This window comes from Hyla sarda, chromosome 1 (assembly GCF_029499605.1).
Source record: "Hyla sarda isolate aHylSar1 chromosome 1, aHylSar1.hap1, whole genome shotgun sequence".
Classification (NCBI taxonomy): domain Eukaryota; kingdom Metazoa; phylum Chordata; class Amphibia; order Anura; family Hylidae; genus Hyla; species Hyla sarda.
Window position 1 is genome coordinate 328,756,187 of NC_079189.1, and position 25,198 is coordinate 328,781,384.

Sequence of the window (25,198 nt, forward strand, 5' to 3'; positions counted from 1 at the left end):
GTCACTTCTATTACTTAGGAGCCAAGGAACCAGGGGGTGCCAAGGGGTGTTGTGCTAAGTCCAGGGGTGCGATTGTAAAGGGGAGCACTGCCCTCTGCCTCCCTTGATACGGGTCAGGCTGACCCGGGGGAATACTCACGGGGCCTGGTCCGCACACTGAGAGGGACAGGGGCCACCCGGAGCCAGACAGGGGCCACCTGGAGCCCACCTCAGGAGCTGTTCCATCCACCTGTGGTGGACAAGGCAAGTGGCGACACAACACGCGCGGGGTAAGTGGAGGCACTCCGGTGCTGGGGGGGGGGGGGCAGGCACATTCTTTGCACAGGGCCCTCTGCTGTCTGTGTCCGCCCCTGCATGGTGGCTTTCATCTTAAGGCTATGTTCAGATGGCGGAATATTTGCAATTCTGCACAATTTCCGTTCAGCAAAGCTGGCTGAACAGAATTATGGAATTCCGGCTGAATTGCGGGGGAATTTCTACAGAATTCTGAGTTCTCAAAACACAGCACGCTGCCGAAATTCAAAGCCCCATTGACTTCACTGGGATTCCGCTGCAGAATTCTGCAAAGTTAAGGACAGAAATTGCTGCCGTGGAAATTCTGCTGAGTGAATGGGACACCGGAATTCCGTTAAAAGTCAATGGACAGTTAATTTGGGTGGAGGTCTGAACATAGCTTTAGAGAAGTCATGTCTTGTGGCAGCATTTGGCCACTACAGGTCATGCAATGTGACATCCAGTTGTTACAAAAATGCAGTTTTGTAGAGAATTACAACCTTTGTTACAACAATATAATGATAGTAAGTTATCTTTCATTCTTGTATTGTGAAAGAAGTGTATCTAGTATAGACAATACAGTCATACAGTGAAAATAAGGCAGTTACGAATAAACTTTTTTCCTCCACAGAGGCATCTGGAACTTTTCACTGTATCTGGAAATATTCACTAAAAGTGTAAAGAAAGCCCACGGACCGGACAGAATGGGAGGGGAGGAGGTGCATGACAGGGGTTGTATGAGGAGCAGGGTTAGGAAAGGGTCAATGGTGTGAGAGCGGGAAGCTGGAAAGGGTAGGAGCTAGGAATGGATAAAAAAGGACAGGCCGGAAAAGGAGGAGCCAGTGGAGCGCGTGGAAGAGGAGTTGTCCCGCCCGACCCTTTTTTGTTTGGGGTTCATGTGGTGGTTGGGTTTTGGGAACAGTTGTTGTAGCGGCAGGAATGGGAGGGGGGACTTTTGGAGAACATTTTTGGAGAACAGTGGCAGGGCTGGTGGAGCTGGGATGGGACCAGTATACTCTTCAAAGGTGGGGCCCTTGGTTCAGTGGGTGAGGCGACTAAGGGCACAGTAGGAGACGGATAGGAATGGGTTGCTTTTAGGTCCTCCTCCTGGTCAATTTAGCATCTCAGGGGTTAAGCATATTTGCACTGTTACAATTATTATGAAGGTGTTAGTGTTGTTACCCCTTGAGTTTGACAAGTTTGATGTGAATATTTACATATTTATGTGGTAAAACTTGAATAAACTTTGGTCCACTGTGGCCTTTCCTACCACAACGTATGTGTCCGTGTCGTGATGTAATGGGTGGGGAGGTAGTAGGTGAGTGGATCTAGATGATCACCTACTTAAGCTGACATTCTTCTTTACTTACTTTGATCTTGGCAATCTGTCCCACAACTGACCCGACTGCTCCAGCAGCACAATTGACAAGAACGACCTCTCCTTCCTTTGGATTGCAGATTTCCAAAAGTCCAAAATATGCAGTTACACTGATGAAAAGAAAAAAAAAAAAAAAACAGAATCATGTTGATAGAAATCACTCCATGCTATGTACCACATCTGGTTGAGACATTGAAAACACATCATTTAGTGGGATTGAGGCATTTTTTACCTAATTTTGTTAAAAACCAGGCTGGAAAATATTATTTGGTTGAACACTGTGGGATGTTATCCATTAGACCAGTGGTCTCCAAACTGTGGCCCTCCAGATGTTGCAAAGCTACAACTTCAAGCATGCCCAGACATGTGGTTGTCCAGCTGTTTTGAAACTCTGAGCATGTCCTTACAATCACGTTGTGGAAGTAGTTTTACAACAGCTGGAAAGCCAAAATTTGGATACCACTCATTAGAGAGCTGCATCACTACTGCATCTATAGAAGAGAAGAGCCTTCTGTGTACAGTCTTAGAAAGTCTCAAAAACATTCTATGAATTCAAACCCTGCAACACTCAGAAAAGCCACTAGGAAAGCCAAGGAGATCTCAACATCTGGATCCCCACCAATTAAAATGCCTGACCTATAACTTATGGCAGAAGTTCTACAAATTTATAGATATCCTAGAATAAAATTCTCTGAAGACTATTCTCCATTCCTTGCTGGCTCAATGTCTGTAAAAAGCTTGTTGTGCTCATTTGCATTTTAGAAGTGATCTCAATGTATGTATATATGTATGTATGGATGGATGCATATGTTCAAGCACCACTTCCAAATGGCTTGAGATATTCTAATTAGATTTGGTACACATCTTATTTATAAATAAACTTATAAACTTACTTATAAATTACTTATAAATTAACCCTAACCCATTCCCCATTTGCCAGGGTCAGGGTTTTTTGTCTAAAGTCCAATGCAAGTCTATGGGACTTCCATTATCATACTCCACAAGCTTCGCTCTGCATCTCGTGTGAGTGTGTTGGTCCAGCTTGCAGGCCACGCCCCTTTTAGTAACTTTTTGACCGGAATGAGCAAAGGTACGTTTGGAGAAGAAGGGGAACAGAATGTAATTTAAAAAAACATCTGTCCAATGGGGGTGGATCAATCATGCTTTAGGGTTGTATTGCAGCCAGTGGTACAGGGAACATCTCACGAGTAGAAGGAAAAATGGATTCAAAAAAATTTCAGCAAATTTTGGATGCTAACTTGATGCTATCTGTGAAAAAGCTGAAGTTAAAGAGAGGATGGCTTCTACAAATGGAAAATTATCCTAAACCACGGGGGATTACATCAAGAGGCGTAAACTGAAGGTTTTGCCATGGCCTTCACAATCTCCACAATAATTGAAAATCTATGGATAGACCTTAAAAGAGCAGTGCGTGACAGACAGCCCAGAAATCTCAAAGAACTGGAAGACTTTTGTAAGGAAGAATTAGCAAAGATACCTCAAACAAGAATTGAAAGACTCTTGGCTGGCTACAAAAAGCGTTTACAAGCTGTGATGCTTGCCAAAGGGGGCAGTACAAAATATTAACTCTGCAGGGTGCCCAAACTTTTGCAGAAACCTGTTTTCTGTTATTTTGAAAGTGTAAATAATGGAAATAAAATCTAACTTTTGTTGACATATTATAAGAATGTCTAATCTGTAATTTGATGCCTTTTGGAGATTTTTCCATCTTTCCTTGGCTTCTTTATGCACATTAATACATTTTTTTACCTGGGGTGCCCAAACTTTTGATCCCCACTGTATAATTATTTGCGATAGAGCACCACAATGGCAGTGAAGAAAAAGATAGAAGTATGAAGAGTCCAGGTATTACTAAGATGGCATTTTGCTGATTGGAGGGCAGTGCCAGCAGTACTTTTCTCTATCTAAGGTTGGAATATAAGGTTGGGATAGGAGGTGAAATATAAGAATGGCATATGAGATCAAGATACAAGGTCAGTATATGAGTACAGTATATAAGGGCAAGAGTGTCTTTATATGTTGCTCCTCTCCCACAAGGTTTAGGTAGGATGACTGGGCAATGGGAGATACTCTGCTAATTCGATTAAGAAACTTTAAATAGTTTTCTATTCCTCAGATATGATGCAGACTTTGCCCGGCCTGAAAAAAAACCACATAAAAATTCCACCCAAACTGCACAGTGTAAACAAGGCCTAATTTAGATAAAAAGGCTTACCCAGGCATGCCCACTACTCCAAGTGCCAGAGATCTGGGCAGAGATTCAGGCCATTCAGAAGGCAGGGCTTTTAATCCTGTGCCATTAGATATAAAGTGTGTTGTCCAGCCTGAGTTCGAAACATAATAATCACCTACTAGGAATGCTGAATTTTTGCTTTCTAATATCCTAGATGAGAAAAAAAGACCCATATGAAATATCTGATGCACATCCCTCCACACATGCATAACACCCTAACAATGGTCAGTAAAAGTTTTCAAAACAAATGTTATATAACACAATTTACTGTAGGATAATAGGACTCATTTTAACATTTTAGTCTCAGTATTTTGGGCCATTTTTTGAACCATCAAATGACTGTCATGTGGCTCAAAAAACAGACCAAAAGGAAAAACTACTGAAAAAAATCGACCTAATGGCTTTTTGGTCTTTTTTTAAAGCCATTTTTTCAAACATTGATTTTTTTTTTTTTACCGTAAAATAGATGGAAAATTGTGTGACAACAAGTGATGATGACTGTCCAGGTTTTTGCACTATAAGTTTTTATTACCTAGATTTTTATTTTACTAGACACAGATACTGAAATGTGTTCTTTTTTCTAATCTGACTGTAATTTATAATAATTTCATTTTTTACACATTGGTATGGGGGCAGCCATTTTGCATGCACTGTTTTAACAACATTTAGAGATGTGCATTACGGAAAGCACTATGGACGTAGGCACAATGGACAGGAGCTGACCCATTGACGTGAATGGAATAGGTGTCTGGACATGCACAACGACCTGCTTAGAGGTCTATCCACAGGAAGAGGGAGGCTGAACTTTGAGCTGAAGCTATTGTGAAGATTCTGTCTTATCTATGTACTGATTACACTGTACTCCTGTCACCTTTCATTTCCCGATGACACATTCATTTTAACCCCTTAGTGGCCGCCCATACATGTTTTTACATCACATGGGGGGGGGGGGGGAGAGGGGGTCCCAACATATAGAGTCGGTTAACCAGCAGAGCTCGCTCTCTATGTGGTAGATGTCAGCTGGTATGGAAAATTTCTTGGTCACTGAGGGATTAAGATGGAGTGGCCCCTAAGTAAGAAGGGCAGTAACAGTCAGATAGACAGGTTCAGCTGCATGAGTACCTTCCTTTCTTACTTTGACATCTAACAGTACATCCTCTTCCAACAAGATGCTTATTAAAGCTAGTTGGTGGATGATAATAAAATCATAGGCGTGCGCAGCCTATTGCATTAGCGTGTGCACCCTAAAGCACAAACTCACGCAGCGCACGCATGTGTGTGATATATATACACACACACTCTTGCTTGCATGCACACATACATAAACATACCTACACTCATAAATATCAATACAAACAAAATGAAAAACTTTATTAAAACTTTTTTTTGGATTGGAGGCTTTTTTGGATTGGAGGCTCCATTATACATACACTGTACAGCAATCATACCTCCATTATACATACACTGTGACTGTACAGCAATCATACATCCAATCCATTAATAATGGATTGGATGTATGATTGCTGTACAGTCACAGACAGTGTATATATAATGGTGGTATGCTTGCTGTACAGTGTATGTATAATGGAGGTATGATTGCTGTACAGTGTATGTATACTGAATGTATGATTGCTGTACAGTGTATATATAATGAATGTATGATTGCTGTACAGTGTATGTATAATGGAGGTATGATTGCTGTACAGTGTATGTATAATGAATGTATGCTTGCTGTACAGTGTATGTATAATGGAGGTATGATTGCTGTACAGTGTATGTATAATGGAGGTATGATTGCTGTACAGTGTATGTATAATGGAGGTATGATTGCTGTACAGTGTATGTATAATGGAGGTATGATTGCTGTACAGTGTATGTATAATGGTGGTATGCTTGCTGTACAGTGTATGTATAATGGATGTATGCTTGCTGTACAGTGTATGTATAATGGTGGTATGATTGCTGTACAGTGTATGTATAATGGATGTATGATTGCTGTACAGTGTATGTATAATGGATGTATGCTTGCTGTACAGTGTATGTATAATGGAGGTATGATTGCTGTACAGTGTATGTATAATGGAGGTATGATTGCTGTACAGTGTATGTATAATGGATGTATGATTGCTGTACAGTGTATGTATAATGGAGGTATGATTGCTGTACAGTGTATGTATAATGGTGGTATGCTTGCTGTACAGTGTATGTATAATGGTGGTATGCTTGCTGTACAGTGTATGTATAATGGATGTATGATTGCTGTACAGTGTATGTATAATGGTGGTATGCTTGCTGTACAGTGTATGTATAATGGAGGTATGATTGCTGTACAGTGTATGTATAATGGATGTATGATTGCTGTACAGTGTATGTATAATGGCGATATGATTGCTGTACAGTGTATGTATACTGAATGTATGCTTGCTGTACAGTGTATGTATAATGAATATATGATTGCTGTACAGTGTATGTATAATGGATGTATGATTGCTGTACAGTGTATGTATAATGGATGTATGATTGCTGTACAGTGTATGTATAATGGATGTATGATTGCTGTACAGTGTATGTATAATGGATGTATGATTGCTGTACAGTGTATGTATAATGGATGTATGATTGCTGTTCAGTGTATGTATAATGGACAGGGCCGTCTTTAATTTTGATTGGACCCTGGGCAAGCAATTTTTTTTGGTCCCCCCGGTCCCCCACCCCCATCCCACACACACTCGGGATCAGTACAGGATAAGTAATGTAATGTATGTACACAGTAACCTCACCAGCAGAATAGTGAGTACAGCTCTGGAGTATAATACAGGATATAACTCAGGATCAGTACAGGATACGTACTGGGGAGGGGATTATCAGATTATGCATGTGAGGGGAGGATAATAATGATTATTATAATCCTCCCCTCACATAACATTATCCCCTCACATATATATATATATAATATCATACTCAGATTATATGTGAAGGGATAATCAATGTGAGGAGGGATTATCAGATTATACATGTGAGGGGTAGATGTTACATATATGTGAGGGGAGGATTATAATAATCATTATTATCCTCCCCTTACATGCATAATTTCCTCCCTTCTCACATTATATAATAAATCCCCCCTCACATTATATAATAAATCCCCCCTCACATTATATAATAAATCCCCCCTCACATTATATAATAAATCCCCCCCAACATTATATAATAAATCCCCCCCACACTATATAATAAATCCCCCCTCACATTATATAATAAATCCCCCCTCACATTATATAATAAATCCCCCCCACACTATATAATAAATCCCCCCTCACATTATATAATAAATCCCCCCACCCCCACACTATATAATAAATCCCCCCTCACATTATATAATAAATCCCCCCCACACTATATAATAAATCCCCCCTCACATTATATAATAAATCCCCCCACCCCCACACTATATAATAAATCCCCCCTCACATTATATAATAAATCCCCCCCCCACACTATATAATAAGTCCCCCTCACATTATATAATAAATCCCCCCCCACACTATATAATAAATCCCCCCCCCACCCCCACACTATATAATAAATCCCCCCTCACATTATATAATAAATCCCCCCCACACTATATAATAAATCCCCCCTCACATTATATAATAAATCCCCCCCCACACTATATAATAAATCCCCCCTCACATTATATAATAAATCCCCCCCACACTATATAATAAATCCCCCCCACACTATATAATGAATCCCCCCCCACCCCCACACTATATAATAAATCCCCCCTCACATTATATAATAAATCCCCCCCCACACTATATAATAAATCCCCCCTCACATTATATAATAAATCCCCCCCCACACTATATAATAAATCCCCCCTCACATTATATAATAAATCCCCCCCACACTATATAATAAATCCCCCCTCACATTATATAATAAATCCCCCCCACACTATATAATAAATCCCCCCTCACATTATATAATAAATCCCCCCCCACACTATATAATAAATCCCCCCTCACATTATATAATAAATTTCCCCTCACATTATATAATAAATCCCCCCCACACTATATAATAAATCCCCCCTCACATTATATAATAAATCCCCCCTCACATTATATAATCCCCCCTCACATTATATAATAAATCCCCCCACCCCCACACTATATAATAAATCCCCCCTCACATTATATAATAAATCCCCCCCACACTATATAATAAATCCCCCCTCACATTATATAATAAATCCCCCCCAACCCCCACACTATATAATAAATCCCCCCCACACTATATAATAAATCCCCCCTCACATTATATAATAAATCCCCCCCACACTATATAATAAATCCTCCCTCACATTATATAATAAATCCCCCCTCACATTATATAATAAATCCCCCCCCACACTTTATAATAAATCCCCCCTCACATTATATAATAAATCCCCCCCCCCACACTATATAATAAACCCCCCCTCACATTATATAATAAATCCCCCCACCCCGACACTATATAATAAATCCCCCCTGACATTATATAATAAATCCCCCCCACACTATATAATCCCCCCTCACATTATATAATAAATCCCCCCCACCTCCACACTATATAATAAATCCCCCCTCACATTATATAATAAATCCCCCCCCACACTATATAATAAATCCCCCCTCACATTATATAATAAATCCCCCCACCCCCACACTATATAATAAATCCCCCCTCACATTATATAATAAATCCCCCCCAAACTATATAATAAATCCCCCCTCACATTATATAATGAATCCCCCCCACCCCCACACTATATAATAAATCCCCCCTCACATTATATAATAAATCCCCCCCCACACTATATAATAAATCCCCCCTAACATTATATAATAAATCCCCCCCACACTATATAATAAATCCCCCCTCACATTATATAATAAATCCCCCCCACCCCCACACTATATAATAAATCCCCCCTCACATTATATAATAAATCTCCCCCACACTATATAATCCCCCCTCACATTATATAATAAATCCCCCCACCCCCACACTATATAATAAATCCCCCCTCACATTATATAATAAATCCCCCCCACACTATATATTAAATCCCCCCTCACATTATATAATAAATCCCCCCCACACTATATAATAAATCCCCCCTCACATTATATAATAAATCCCCCCCACACTATATAATAAATCCCCCCTTACATTATATAATAAATCCCCCCCACACTATATAATAAATCCCCCCTCACATTATATAATAAATCCCCCCTCACATTATATAATAAATCCCCCCACACTATATAATAAATCCCCCCTCACATTATATAATAAATCCCCCCCACACTATATAATAAATCCTCCCTCACATTATATAATAAATCCCCCCTCACATTATATAATAAATCCCCCCCCCACACTTTATAATAAATCCCCCCTCACATTATATAATAAATCCCCCCCCACACTATATAATAAATCCCCCCTCACATTATATAATAAATCCCCCCACCCCCACACTATATAATAAATCCCCCCTCACATTATATAATAAATCCCCCCCACACTATATAATCCCCCCTCACATTATATAATAAATCCCCCCCACCCCCACACTATATAATAAATCCCCCCTCACATTATATAATAAATCCCCCCCACACTATATAATAAATCCCCCCTCACATTATATAATAAATCCCCCCCCACCCCCACACTATATAATAAATCCCCCCTCACATTATATAATAAATCCCCCCCACACTATATAATAAATCCCCCTTCACATTATATAATAAATCCCCCCCATCCCCACACTATATAATAAATCCCCCCTCACATTATATAATAAATCCCCCCCCACACTATATAATAAATCCCCCCTAACATTATATAATAAATCCCCCCCACACTATATAATAAATCCCCCCTCACATTATATAATAAATCCCCCCACCCCCACACTATATAATAAATCCCCCCTCACATTATATAATAAATCCCCCCCACACTATATAATCCCCCCTCACATTATATAATAAATCCCCCCACCCCCACACTATATAATAAATCCCCCCCACACTATATAATAAATCCCCCCTCACATTATATAATAAATCCCCCCCACCCCCACACTATATAATAAATCCCCCCTCACATTATATAATAAATGCTTCCCACACTATATAATAAATCCCCCCTCACATTATATAATAAATCCCCCCCACCCCCACACTATATAATAAATCCCCCCTCACATTATATAATAAATCCCCCCTCACATTATATAATAAATCCCCCCCACCCCCACACTATATAATAAATCCCCCCTCACATTATATAATAAATCCCCCCCACCCCCACACTATATAATAAATCCCCCCTCACATTATATAATAAATCCCCCCTCACATTATATAATAAATCCCCCCCATCCCCACACTATATAATAAATCCCCCCTCACATTATATAATAACCCCCCCCTCACATTATATAATAAATCCCCCCCACACCCACACTATATAATAAATCCCCCCTCACATTATATAATAAATCCCCCCCACCCCCACACTATATAATAAATCCCCCCTCACATTATATAATAAATCCCCCCTCACATTATATAATAAATCCCCCCCACCCCCACACTATATAATAAATCCCCCCTCACATTATATAATAAATCCCCCCTCACATTATATAATAAATCCCCCCCCCACACTATATAATAAATCCCCCCTCACATTATATAATAAATCCCCCCCACCCCCACACTATATAATAAATCCCCCCTCACATTATATAATAAATCCCCCCCACACTATATAATAAATCCCCCCACCCCCACACTATATAATAAATCCCCCCTCACATTATATAATAAATCCCCCCCACACTATATAATAAATCCCCCCTCACATTATATAATAAATCCCCCCCACCCCCACACTATATAATAAATCCCCCCTCACATTATATAATAAATCCCCCCCACCCCCACACTATATAATAAATCCCCCCTCACATTATATAATAAATCCCCCCCACACTATATAATAAATCCCCCTCACATTATATAATAAATCCCCCCACCCCCACACTATATAATAAATCCCCCCTCACATTATATAATAAATCCCCCCACACTATATAATAAATCCCCCCTCACATTATATAATAAATCCCCCCCACACTATATAATAAATCCCCCCTCACATTATATAATAAATCCCCCCCACACTATATAATAAATCCCCCCCCACACTATATAATAAATCCCCCCCCCACACTATATAATAAATCCCCCCTCACATTATATAATAAATCCCCCCCACACTATATAATAAATCCCCCCTCACATTATATAATAAATCCCCCCCACAGCATATAATAAATCCCCCCTCACATTATATAATAAATCCCCCCCACACTATATAATAAATCCCCCCCACACTATATAATAAATCCCCCCCACACTATATAATGTATCCCCCACCCCCACACTATATAATAAATCCCCCCTCACATTATATAATAAATCCCCCCACACTATATAATAAATCCCCCCTCACATTATATAATAAATCCCCCCTCACATTATATAATAAATCCCCCCTCACACTATATAATAAATCCCCCCTCACATTATATAATAAATCCCCCCCACCCCCACACTATATAATAAATCCCCCCTCACATTATATAATAAATCCCCCCTCACATTATATAATAAATCCCCCCCACCCCCACACTATATAATAAATCCCCCCTCACATTATATAATAAATCCCCCCTCACATTATATAATAAATCCCCCCTCACATTATATAATAAATCCCCCCTCACATTATATAATAAATCCCCCCCACCCCCACACTATATAATAAATCCCCCCCCCCACACACACACACACTATATAATACCCCCCCCCCCCCACACACACACACACACGCACACACACATTAAACATACTCACATATCCGGTGGTGAGTCCCCTAATGCGGCCTGGATCCTGGAAGCGGCCGTGTGGGGACTGAGAGGAGCGGGAGACTCTCTCTGCTCCGCTCCTCTCTATGATGCCGCCCGTGACGTCGCACATCACGTCACGTGACCATCTCCCAGACAGCCATTGCGGTACTGGCTGCCTGGGGATGAGTGACGACGGCGGCGAACATAAAAAGGTAGCGTGCGACGCAAACCCGCCCCCCCCCGGGCCCTCTCCTTCCCCCTGGGCCCCCTCCCACTAACATTTTGGCCGGGCCCCTGACGCCCCCCCCGGGCCCTCTCCTTCCCCCTGGGCCCCCTCCCACTAACATTTTGGCCGGGCCCGCCAGCCTTTATCAGCTTTATCAGGGCCCATGGGGCAAAAGGGGCGAGCTGCTTTTGGGCCCCCAGGAATTACAGGGCCCGAGGCAGCTGCCCCTTTTGCTCCACGGCCGCGGTGAATAGGGTGTGCCTGGGCACACCCGGCACACCCTGTGCGCACGCCTATGAATAAAATGGACTGTAAAAAGTCATATTCAGTTTTGTTGTTTTTAAAAACAGAAATAGTGTACGTTTGTAAAGATGAAAATGAATGATTTTCAATCAATTTCAGTGTTTATCAGTTTTACTGACAAAATAAATTAACCATTATAGCTGGGTCCCAAGTGTTCCTGCAAAACAATGACTTATGTTGTTAAGAATGTAATGTGAAAAATATAAAATTTACCTGGCAACTTGGGATCCAATCATTACATCACCTTCTTTTAACATCCGTCTACTATATGGTCTGTCAGATATAAATCAATTGGGTTAGTCTTATTTTGTTTGATTTAATTAACTTATATCGTGCAAACATATTCCATAGGGCTGTAAAAAGATTATCCTTCATATTGATTACCATTGGGGATCAAATTCTAAATTTCAAAATAACCTATGAGTATGTTTTCAGAGTGTAAGAGAGTATGTAGGGAAACCTGTGCAAATATAGGGAAAACATACAAACGCCATACATATGTTTCCTTTGGTCAGTTTTAAACTCAGGACCCAGAACCCTATGTACTGTATCATGAGAATTCACAAAATATTTTTCTACCTGGGGTATAAAGATAAATCCTGCCAAAAATATTCATTACTGATTTTCTTTCATTCTCATGCACCACAAAATACATTTATTGTTGAAATCTCTCTCTGTTACTTCCATACTTATTAGTGAAAATGTGCTGAATGTCCGCACGGAAAACACATGCGGACATTCCACACATTTGACTAATCTGGTGGGCGATAGGACAGTGCGGAAATGCGCCATTGAATAGACAGCAATGCATTTTCTTGCAGAATCCCCAGAAACAACAGACATGTCTATTCTTTCTTCAGAGGCTGGAATCTGAAGTTCTGTGGAAGAAATATCTGGCGCGGAAATTATGATGTATGAAAAGCGAAATGTCCGTGCGGTATATTCCATGCAGACATTCTTCAAAAATTCCTCAATGTGAACATGCCCTAAGAATCCCAGTTATTGTGGTGGTCTCTTTACCAGACTGTTTTCTTTGATGTTTTCCCATCCATCTTAGTCTGGGGTTTCTTTTAAAGACTTGAATTAGCCACGACATTTACAGCATAATATTCCGAACTTGTGGCAGCTTCTTGAATGGGTTTTCCCCTAAATAATGTTTTGGTTATAGTCAAATAATTCTGAGCACTCAGAAGAGAAAATGCTACAGAAGAGAAAATGCTACAGAAGAGAAGATACTACAGAAGAGAAAATACTACAGAAGAGAAGATACGACAGAAGAGAAGATACTACAGAAGAGAAGATATGGCAGAAGAGAAAATACGACAGAAGAGAAGATACTACAGAAGAGAAGATACGATAGAAGAGAAGATACGACAGAAGAGAAGATACGACAGAAGAGATGATACAACCGAAGAGAAGATACCACCAAAGAGAAAATACGACAGAAGAGAAGATACAACAGAAGAGAAGATACGACAGAAGAGAAGATACTACAGAAGAGAAGATGCGACAGAAGAGAAGATACTACAGCAGAGAAGATACGACAGAAGAGAAGATACGACAGAAGAGAATATATGACAGAAGAGAAGCTACGACAGAAGAGAAGATACGACAGAAGAGAAGATAATGTTTTGGTTATAGTCAAATTATTCTGAGCACTCAGAAGAGAAAATGCTAGCTACAGAAGAGAAGATATGACAGAAGAGAAGATACTACAGAAGAGAAGATACGACAGAAGAAAAGATAATGTTTTGGTTATAGTCAAATAATTCTGAACACTCAGAAGAGAAAATGCTACAGTACAGAAGATACTACAGAAGAGAAAATATGACAGAAGAGAAGATACAAAAGAAGAGAAGATATGACAGAAGAGAAGATATGACAGAAGAGAAGATAAAACAGAAGAGAAGATACGAAAGAAGAGAAGATATGACCGAAGAGAACATACCACCAAAGAGAAGATATGACAGAAGAGAAGATACGACACAAGAGAAGATACTGCAGAAGAGAAGATACGACAGAAAAGAAGATACAACAGAAGAGAAGATACTACAGAAGAGAAGATACGACAGAAGAGAAGATACTACAGAAGAGAAGATACAACAGAAGAGAAGATACGACCGAAGAGAAGATACGACAGAAGAGAAGATACTACAGTAGAGAAGATACAACAGAAGAGAAGATACGACAGAAGAGAAGATACGACAGAAGAGAAGATACGATAGAAGATACGACAGAAGAGAAGATACGACCGAAGAGAAGATACGACAGAAGAGAAGATACTACAGTAGAGAAGATACAACAGAAGAGAAGATACGACAGAAGAGAAGATACGACAGAAGAGAAGATACGATAGAAGAGAAGGTACAACAGAAGAGAAGATACTACAGAAGAGAAGATACAACAGGAGAGAAGATACGACAGAAGAGAAGATACTACAGTAGAGAAGATACGACAGAAGAGAAGATACAACAGAAGAGAAGATACTACAGAAGAGAAGATTCGACAGAAGAGAAGATACGACAGAAGAGAAGATACTACAGAAGAGAAGATATGACAGAAGAGAAGATACAACAGAAGAGAAGATACCACAGAAGGGAAGATATGACCGAAGAGAAGATACCACCAAAGAGAAGATACGACAGAAGAGAAGATACAACAGAAGAGAAGATACTACAGAAGAGAAGATACGACCGAAGAGAAGATATCACCAAAGAGAAGATACGACAGAAGAGAAGATATGGCAGAAGAGAAAATACGACAGAAGAGAAGATACTACAGAAGAGAAGATACTACGGAAGAGAAGATACTACAGAAGAGAAGATACTACAGAAGAGAAGATATGACAGAAGAGAAGATACGACTGAAGAGAAGATACGACAGAAGAGAAGATACGACAGAAGAGAAGGTATGACAGAAGAGAAGATACGACAGAAGAGAAGATACGACAGAAGAGAAGATACGACAGAAGAGAAGATATGACCGAAGAGGAGATACCACCAAAGAGAAGATACGACAGAAGAGAAGATACGACAGAAGAGAAGATACGACAGAAGAGAAGATACTACAGAAGAGAAGATACGACAGAAGAGAAGATACTACAGAAGAGAAGATATGGCAGAAGAGAAAATACGACAGAAGATAAGATACTACAGAAGAGAAGATATGACAGAAGAGAAGATACGACAGAAGAGAAGATACGACAGAAGAGAAGATACAACCGAAGAGAAGATACCACCAAAGAGAAGATACGACAGAAGAGAAGATACGACAGAAGAGAAGATACAACAGAAGAGAAGATACAACTGAAGAGAAGATACGACAGAAGAGAAGATACGACAGAAGAGAAGATACTACAGAAGAGAAGATATGACAGAAGAGAAGATATGACAGAAGAGAAGATTCGACAGAAGAGAAGATACGACAGAAGAGAAGATATGACCGAAGAGGAGATACCACCAAAGAGAAGATACGACAGAAGAGAAGATGACCGAAGAGGAGATACCACCAAAGAGAAGATACGACAGAAGAGAAGATACGACAGAAGAGAAGATACGACAGAAGAGAAGATACTACAGAAGAGAAAATACTACAGAAGAGAAGATACGACAGAAGAGAAGATACTACAGAAGAGAAAATACTACAGAAGAGAAGATACGACAGAAGAGAAGATACTACAGAAGAGAAGATACCACAGAAGAGAAGATACGACAGAACAGAATATATGACAGAAGAGAAGATACTACAGAAGAGCAGATACTACAGAAGAGAAGATATGACAGAAGAGAAGATATGACAGAAGAGATGATACGACAGAAGAGAAGATATGACCGAAGAGGAGATACCACCAAAGAGAAGATACGACAGAAGAGAAGATATGACCGAAGAGGAGATACCACCAAAGAGAAGATACGACAGAAGAGAAGATACGACAGAAGAGAAGATACGACAGAAGAGAAGATACTACAGAAGAGAAATTATGACAGAAGAGAAGATACTACAGAAGAGAAGATACCACAGAAGAGAAGATACGACAGAACAGAATATATGACAGAAGAGAAGATACTACAGAAGAGAAGATACTACAGAAGAGAAGATATGACAGAAGAGAAGATATGACAGAAGAGAAGATTCGACAGAAGAGAGGATACGACAGAAGAGAAGATACAACAGAAGAGAAGATACGACAGAAGAGAAGATACTACAGAAGAGAAGATATGACAGAAGAGAAGATATGACAGAAGAGAAGATTCGACAGAAGAGAAGATACGACAGAAGAGAAGATATGACCGAAGAGGAGATACCACCAAAGAGAAGATACGACAGAAGAGAAGATGACCGAAGAGGAGATACCACCAAAGAGAAGATACGACAGAAGAGAAGATACGACAGAAGAGAAGATACGACAGAAGAGAAGATACTACAGAAGAGAAAATACTACAGAAGAGAAGATACGACAGAAGAGAAGATACTACAGAAGAGAAAATACTACAGAAGAGAAGATACGACAGAAGAGAAGATACTACAGAAGAGAAGATACCACAGAAGAGAAGATACGACAGAACAGAATATATGACAGAAGAGAAGATACTACAGAAGAGCAGATACTACAGAAGAGAAGATATGACAGAAGAGAAGATATGACAGAAGAGAAGATTCGACAGAAGAGAAGATACGACAGAAGAGAAGATATGACCGAAGAGGAGATACCACCAAAGAGAAGATACGACAGAAGAGAAGATATGACCGAAGAGGAGATACCACCAAAGAGAAGATACGACAGAAGAGAAGATACGACAGAAGAGAAGATACGACAGAAGAGAAGATACTACAGAAGAGAAATTATGACAGAAGAGAAGATACTACAGAAGAGAAGATACCACAGAAGAGAAGATACGACAGAACAGAATATATGACAGAAGAGAAGATACTACAGAAGAGAAGATACTACAGAAGAGAAGATATGACAGAAGAGAAGATATGACAGAAGAGAAGATTCGACAGAAGAGAGGATACGACAGAAGAGAAGATACAACAGAAGAGAATATACGACAGAAGAGAAGATACTACAGAAGAGAAGATATGACAGAAGAGAAGATACTACAGAAGAGAAGATACCACAGAAGAGAAGATACGACAGAACAGAATATATGACAGAAGAGAAGATACTACAGAAGAGAAGATACTACAGAAGAGAAGATATGACAGAAGAGAAGATATGACAGAAGAGAAGATTCGACAGAAGAGAAGATACAACAGAAGAGAAGATACGACAGAAGAGAAGATACTACAGAAGAGAAGATACGACAGAAGAGAAGATACTACCAACACAAAGTGAAACCTCTCCAAAAACAACGGGGGAAATTTATTAAAACCTGTGCAGAGTTGCCCAGATGCCCATCGCAACGAATCAGATCGCTTCTTTCATTTTTCCTCTTTTGTGGTTTCTATAAGCAACTGGTCAACTTTTCCTCTGCACAGGTTTTAATAAACCTCCTCCAACCTCTTTGAGAAAACCATTCCCTTATCCAGACCAGGATTTGTACAAAGGATTTAAAGACCATTATGCATTTTGCATAGTGGTTGTTTTCTTTTAAAGACAACCCCCATAGTAGATAATTTTTCAATGTCATTTTAGTGTGGTCTTCTCAATGAGATTTCACTGTATTGTTCTTTTATATCCCCTCTATAGTGTGTCCTTTCTATGTTCTCATAGGTGGGCATGTATGCACCGTTTCTGAGCTGTCTTATTTTCAATACTACAGTGTACAGGCTGTCCTAAAATCTTCAGTATTTTCTCTTGTCAGGAGAGATATTGAGCATATGCAGAGAAGACACTGAGAAAGAAAGAATAAGCCGACCACAGAAAGGTAGATGCACTTACTGTGGCACTGTAATACATTTATATTTGTAATGTATAAAGTCTGCACAAAAAAATAAGTGTACAGTGGTCCCTCAACATACGATGGTAATTCGTTCCAAACGACCCATCGTTTGTCGAATCCATCGTATGTTGAGGGATCCGTGCAATGTAAAGTATAGGAAGCTGTACTCACCTGTTCCCGTCGCTCCGGACCAGGTCCTCACCGCTCCCGTTGCTGTCCCAGGGGCTCCCGATGCTGTCCCGCTGCTCCGGTGTCTTCTTCGCGATCCTCCGGTGTCTTGCGCATCTTCTGCAGGGTCCGGGCCTCGCTTTCTGGTGACGTTATTACGCTGCTGTGCTGGCGGCGGCGTGCGTAGTGACGTAATAGCAACGCCGGAAAGCAAGGCCCGGACCCTGGAGAAGATCCGCAAGACACCAGAGGATCGCGAAGTGGACCCGGAGCTGCGGGAATAGGTAAGCGAACCTGCCAGGGATGCTTAAACTGCTATCCGACAGCAGCTTAAGCATTTTGCGCTGCCGGATAGCACTTAATGTGATGGCCCCGACATATAAAAGCATCGTATGTCGATGCTGACATCGACATACGATGGCCTCTGAGAGGCCATCGTATGTCGATTTTATCATATGTCGGGGCCATCGTAGGTGGGGGGGTTACTGTATATACAAAAGATGTTTTATGTAACTAAACTTAAAATTAATCAAATGCCAAAATATTTACTATTAATTGGTTTGTCTTTAATGGGAAGACTACATTATTTAAAGGGGTACTCCGCCCCTAGACATCTTATCCCCTATCCAAACGATAGGGGATAAGATGTCAGATCGCCGGGGTCCCGCTACTGGGGACCCTGAGGATCGCTGCTGCAGCACCCCGCTATCATTACTGTGCAGAGCGAGATCGCTCTGCACGTAATGACGGGCAATACAGGGGGTGGAGCATCGTTACGTCACGGCTCCGCCCCTCGTGACGTCACGGTCCGCCCCCGTCAATACAAGTCTATGGGAGGGGGCGTGGCGGTTATCACGCCCCCTGCCATAGACTTACATTAAGGGGACGGGCCGTGATGTCATGAGGGGCGGAGCCATGATGTCACGCTGCTCCGGCCCCTGTATCGCCCGTCATTACGCACAGAGCGAACTCGCCCTGTGCAGTAATGATGGCGGGGTGCCACAGCAGCGATCCCCGGGGTCCCCAGCAGCGGGACCGCGGCGATTTAACATCTTATCCCCTATCCAAAGGATAAGATGCCAGGGGCGGAGTACCCCTTTAAGAACTGCATGGTAACCATTTTTACACGAGTTACTGCAACATTGTTCTCTTTTGGTGCAGTTTTAGGAATATGTAGGGAGATTTATCAAAACTTGTACGGAGAAAAAGTTGTCCAGTGGACCATAGCAACTGATCACATTGCTTCTTTCATTTTCCAGAAGAAAAAAAAAAAAAAAAGTAATCTGGTTGCTATGGGCAATTAGGCAATGTTTAATTAATTCTCCTGTAGAAGTGCTTGGTCAGCCTAAAACTGACCAAACTGAAATACAATGCAAAAATAGTGCCTTTTACTGAAAAATCATAAAATGTTATAACAATTATTATTAATACTATTTACCTCATATATGGGTCTACACTCAAAAAAACGGATTCCAGGAGAAATTCTGAAAAGACATAAAAATGTTAACATAAATTCAGATATTGAAGGGGTACTCCAATGGGAAAAAAAATTATCAACTGGTGCCAGAAAGTTAAACAGACTTGTAAATGACTTCTATTTAAAAATCTTAATCCTTCCAGTACTAATCAGCTGCTGTATGATCCACAGGAAGTTCTTTTTTTTTATTTCCTTTCTGCCTGACCACTTCTCTCTGCTGACACCTCTGTCCATGTTTGGAACTGTCCAGAGTAGGGGCAAATCTCCATAGAAAAGAATTTCCTGTGGATTATACAGCAGCTGAAAAGTACTGGAAGGATTAAGATTTTTTAATAGAAGAAATTTACAAATCTGTTTAACTTCCTGGCTCCAGTTGATTATGAAAATAAAATGTTTTCCAGTGGAGTACCCCTTTAATTCAGAATTAAAAGGAAACTGACAGCTGTTTCAACCGCTTTAAACCATATACACAGGGTCATAGTGCGTGTGAACCAGATTAAAATGATGTATTACTCATCCGGATCCCTGGTCCCTTTCTGGAGATACGCACTTTATTGGCTCCCGTTGCTACAATGTTAATTAAACCCCTTTTCACAATGAAGGCAGGAGCCCGTGTTCTGAGGTTCTCTGCCTCTGTTCTCTCTGCTCCCATATGGCGGGCATTTGGGAGGAAAGGGGACAGAGGCAGAGGGGACTTTTGAGTGTTTTGGTGGCATTAGGATCACTCGGAAATGCGCCGTCTTCATACTCATACATGTATTTGTGTTTGTTTTACTGTGTTGTGTTTGTGTTACTATGTATGTTCTTTTTACTAATTTTAATATCATACATTTAATATTTTCTATGATCTTTGCAGCAGTTGCCTTTTGGTGGTGATGTTTATGAGTTTGTATACATAGCGCAGTGGTGGACAGAAAACCACGCAACACGCTATTGCAGTCAAACACACAGCTAAACGAAGTGCCAAGACTAACTTTCCTCCACCATGAATGTATACATAATGATGGATATTTATCAACGGTATCAACGGGTTTAGTCAGGTTTTCTTTACTATAATTGTCGCAAAATTGTCGCAACTGCGACTACGTGTGTTTTCGTGCGACAATTTGCATGAAGAACAAGAAAAGTAAGAAAATTCAAACTTGCTTATGTAGTAAATTTTTCAAAATGGATTTGCTTTAGTTGGGTATTTATCAACTGCGACAGTCGCAACTGCGCAAAACAAGTCGCAACAAGGTTAAAAATTTACTAAATTTACTCCAGCTCAAACATGGAGCAGAAAAAGCTACTACCAAAGTAAAAAAGGAAAAATTGCTTATGTGAAAGAAAATTATCAACAGGCTGAAACCAGTTGATAAATAAGTCACACATAAGCAAAAAAATTACTAAAAAAAAAGGATACATAAGCAAACACTGATAAATGTCCCTCAATATGTAATAAAACATTTTTAAGAACAATTTTTGACCCAAACACTGTCCCTACTTCCTATGAGTCCATATTATAGATAATTCAGGAGAGGAATGGTTTAGCCTGTAAATATGATTTATTCATGGAATACAGCAATGTTTGTAGGTTATGAAAAGTGAAAAGATACTAAGTATATAAAAGAAAGTTCTTTTACCTCCATCTTGCAGTGGCGGCAGCTCTTTTTCTATAAGCTTGAAGTCCTCAGGTTTCGGTGCACCCTCAAAGTGCTTTACCATTGTCCATGACTTAGATACAACCATTTTTCTGTATAGAAAATTATGAAAAATAAAGCTATGACACATTGTAAAATATTGTTGTTGTTTTTTTATAATAAAAATACTAGTAAAAAATTGAATGTCCCCTAGCTGACTATTGGAATGGAGTCATAGACACCATATTTCACATCACCTCAGTCAGACTACCGCTCTCCCCAGAAGTTGCACTCCTCTCAATATTACCCCCAAATGTACCAAAATCCTCGTCTAGATTAATCTCCTTTCTGCTTCTGACAGCTAGGACGATCATTCCCAGACTTTGGAAGTCCACATCTCCCCCTACCCTTTCGTCCTGGTTCCAAGAATTGACACACATACACAGGCTGGAGGAGCTAAGAGCAGACTCACCTGCTCGCTTGGCCATATACTCTCAGATCTGGCTCCCATGGAGTTCATTTGTTAACTCTAGGGAGTTCGCATCTATACACCCTGCGTCATGTTACGCGCCCTGACTACCCTGGCCCCCTCTAGCACTTGATATCCCCATTTGCCACATGGTTAAGACATTACCTTGCACAGTCTCACGGATAGCCTCGGGCGACGCGGTGGTTTGGACCCTCATCGATGGACTTGGTAAGTCCTCAGACATAACTAGTACCTCTTTGCTTCCTTATCTTTTTCCCTACCCTTCTCCCTCTTCACTTATTCCTCCCTATTCTACTATCACTTCTCTCCCTATACCTCCCACTCATTTCTCATCTCATAGCCTCGTACCATCCCTTTTGCCACCAACCTTGACAGGTCTAGCATAACCTAGAGTTCTTCTCCGCATGCATGTAGTAATTGATAGGCTTTGTTACCACGTTTCTTTACTCCCACAGATATGTACCGCTCCCTATGTTGGATTATTGCAATTGGCCGTTAATGGGACGCGTACACATATCCGGTTAATACACAAGACGAAGTAAAGAGATGTGATAGTTTTTATGTACTTCTTAAGTTCTAGTTTATTGTACTCCAGACCCTGTCTCACTTTGATTAGTCATGCCATATACCTACCAATATGCATGCTATTCTGACACACCATTAGGGCCATATTTTCATGTGTTGTTTAAATAGCAGTTCCATTTTTCTGGCCTGTGTTCAGACTATACGATACCATTTACCACTGTTATGGAAATGTCGGTGATGACCTGTTTGACACCTGCTGTTGCCTATTGTTGGAAACTTAATAAAACTTTACTTTGAAAAAAAAAAAAAAAAAATTGAATGTCCATTGTATCCAGAATGAAAATGTGCAAAAAACCTATTAGATAGAAATGTATTTATTCTTATAGAACAACATATTTTTAGCGCTTAACAGTTTTGAGGGTATATATATACAGACAGAAATTAGCTGTATACTGTATATAATTTTATTTTTTTTTTACAATTGAGCCTAAATCATTTTATTATTTTTTTTACAATTTTCTGGTGGCCCAGTACGGGAATTGTGCCCTCGTACCCCTGTTGCCCTGTCAGGCAGCCTCCTTGCAGTGTCCCCTGGGCCCCCTTACACCTGTCCCCTCGTCTATATATTGTTTGCCATGTGTTATACTGTATAATACATATATGGACACATTTTTTACTTTCACTTTCATACAGTAACAATAAGCATGATTATAACTGAATATCACTGTTTCTATACAATGTTGCCTATACACATACCCCTGTAGAAGTACGGGACCTTCAGATTCTGCTGCCGTGCATCTGCGCTGAATACATCTATGTTCTATGAAGCACAGCCGACCAGCTGATGCGTTATACACCCATTCATTCTTTCACTCCTCTGAATCAAACTATTGCCGAGGAGGACGGCTTTTTACGTTCACTTTTATTTGCATCTCTCTGGCAATTTAACTGCAGCTTTATTTGCAATGGATTACCATGTATAAACATTTCTATGTTTCTGACAAGTTATTGTTCATATACATGTATATACACACATATGCTGATTGTTCCGCCCCTTTTCATTATGTCACCCCCACAAACGTTATCCTATGCACGTCACCATTGTGCGCTGTTCACATGGGGCGTTCCCTTGTTTGACCCGTTCGCAGGTTTTTTACTGTTTTAAATAGTACTAAAGTGTTCATGCAAGATACAAGCCACTGTTCATTGAGAAAGAGGCGGATGCCTCGAAACGCGTCTGATTGGCAAAATAAAGAAGTTTTATCCTGAATGGATGCTTGAGGTTAACATGTGATCATCAGTTGTCATGTGAGTTTTCATGTGAGTATAACCCAGGAGGTATCAGTGGCCATGTGACTTAATGGTGACCTATTGGACCCCACCGGAGTCTCCTCTATAAAAGCCCCGGGAGGAGTCTCTTTGCTCTCTTTCTGCTGAGTTGCAGTGCAGTCAGGTCCTATAGTGAGTCTGGAGTCCATAGGAGGCCTCAAGTCAGTTTAGCAGCCACAATTCCACAAGTAAGCTACAACCACAGCATTCTCAGTCTCAAGTCAATTCAGTCACAGTCATCTATTGTCAAGTCAGAGTGGCCTGCACTAAATTGTCCAAATCTACTGCAAGTCCCAGCAAGCCCTTAAGATCTCTGAAGTCACTGGTCACCTCCGTGGGCCTGGCTGAATTGTATAGACTGTACCAGCTGTCACTCAGTAAAGCTAGCGTTGTCGTTAACTTGGCATCTGAGTCAGTATTGCCACGTAACTAGCCCGGGATCCAGCGGTATACCTTTGGTTGGTATTGAGCATAAACCACGCCCTGGCTTCACAAATACAAGGGGTTAATGCTATCTGCCCCTAGGGTAATTCCATCTGTCCTGCATCTCACACCCTCTACCACAATTTTATCTAGATTTAGGCTAGGTTTTCATCAAAGGTTACTTGAAAAGCTTTTTCGGTTTTCTGCAGATTTGCCGGCTACACATCCATGGTGTGAATTTATGCCTTTCTGTTATCCCAAACCAGTCTGCCCATACTTCTTTGACCTCTGGCATTAACATCCACACAACTGCCACTCACTGGATATGTTTTTCTTTTTCAGACCATTCTCTGTAAACCCTAGAGATGGTTGTGTGTGAAAATCCTAATAGACCAGCAGTTTCTGAAAAACTCAGACCAGCCCTTTTGGCACCAACAACCATGTTATGGGCCTAAATGCTGCCATCTGGGTTGACTGATTAGTTAAGTGGTCAGTGAGTGTATAGTGTTCATAATGTGCATTTAGTTCCAGTACAAGCTTATCCAGCTCCAGCAAGCCTTGTCAGCTCTTGCATAATAAAGAGCAATGAAAGCTCCAGATTACTCTATAAGCAGAGGAACGTCCAGCTAAACATGCTTTATACACAGAACCTAGTCCTGACCTGCTTCAGGGGCTGCCAGACTTCCTACTACAACACATAATCTTTATGATTCCATGCATTCAGATGGACAGTGGTCTTTATAATAGCAATTATACTTGATAATGGGCCGACAGGTATTGAAACACAATTCATTGGCTTATTATGCTCCAGAATATCTCCAAAATGTTTCATATTTTAAATAGAAACATTGGATCCTAGCA

General features: G+C 40.4%; 1 protein-coding gene across 1 annotated transcript in view; it reads right to left on the reverse strand.

Moving 5' to 3' along the window:
• LOC130273151 (prostaglandin reductase 1-like) overlaps window positions 1-25,198 on the reverse strand; it is a 64,008-nt gene that overhangs the window by 25,117 nt on the left and 13,693 nt on the right. The window contains exons 2-6 of the mRNA XM_056519487.1: window positions 21,574-21,683; window positions 19,913-19,958; window positions 12,635-12,694; window positions 3,888-4,055; window positions 1,644-1,761 (exon numbers count right to left, since the gene is read on the reverse strand). Coding sequence (XP_056375462.1) covers window positions 1,644-1,761; window positions 3,888-4,055; window positions 12,635-12,694; window positions 19,913-19,958; window positions 21,574-21,679 — 498 coding nt within the window. The 5' untranslated portion in view covers window positions 21,680-21,683. The remainder of the gene's footprint in view (window positions 1-1,643; window positions 1,762-3,887; window positions 4,056-12,634; window positions 12,695-19,912; window positions 19,959-21,573; window positions 21,684-25,198) is intronic.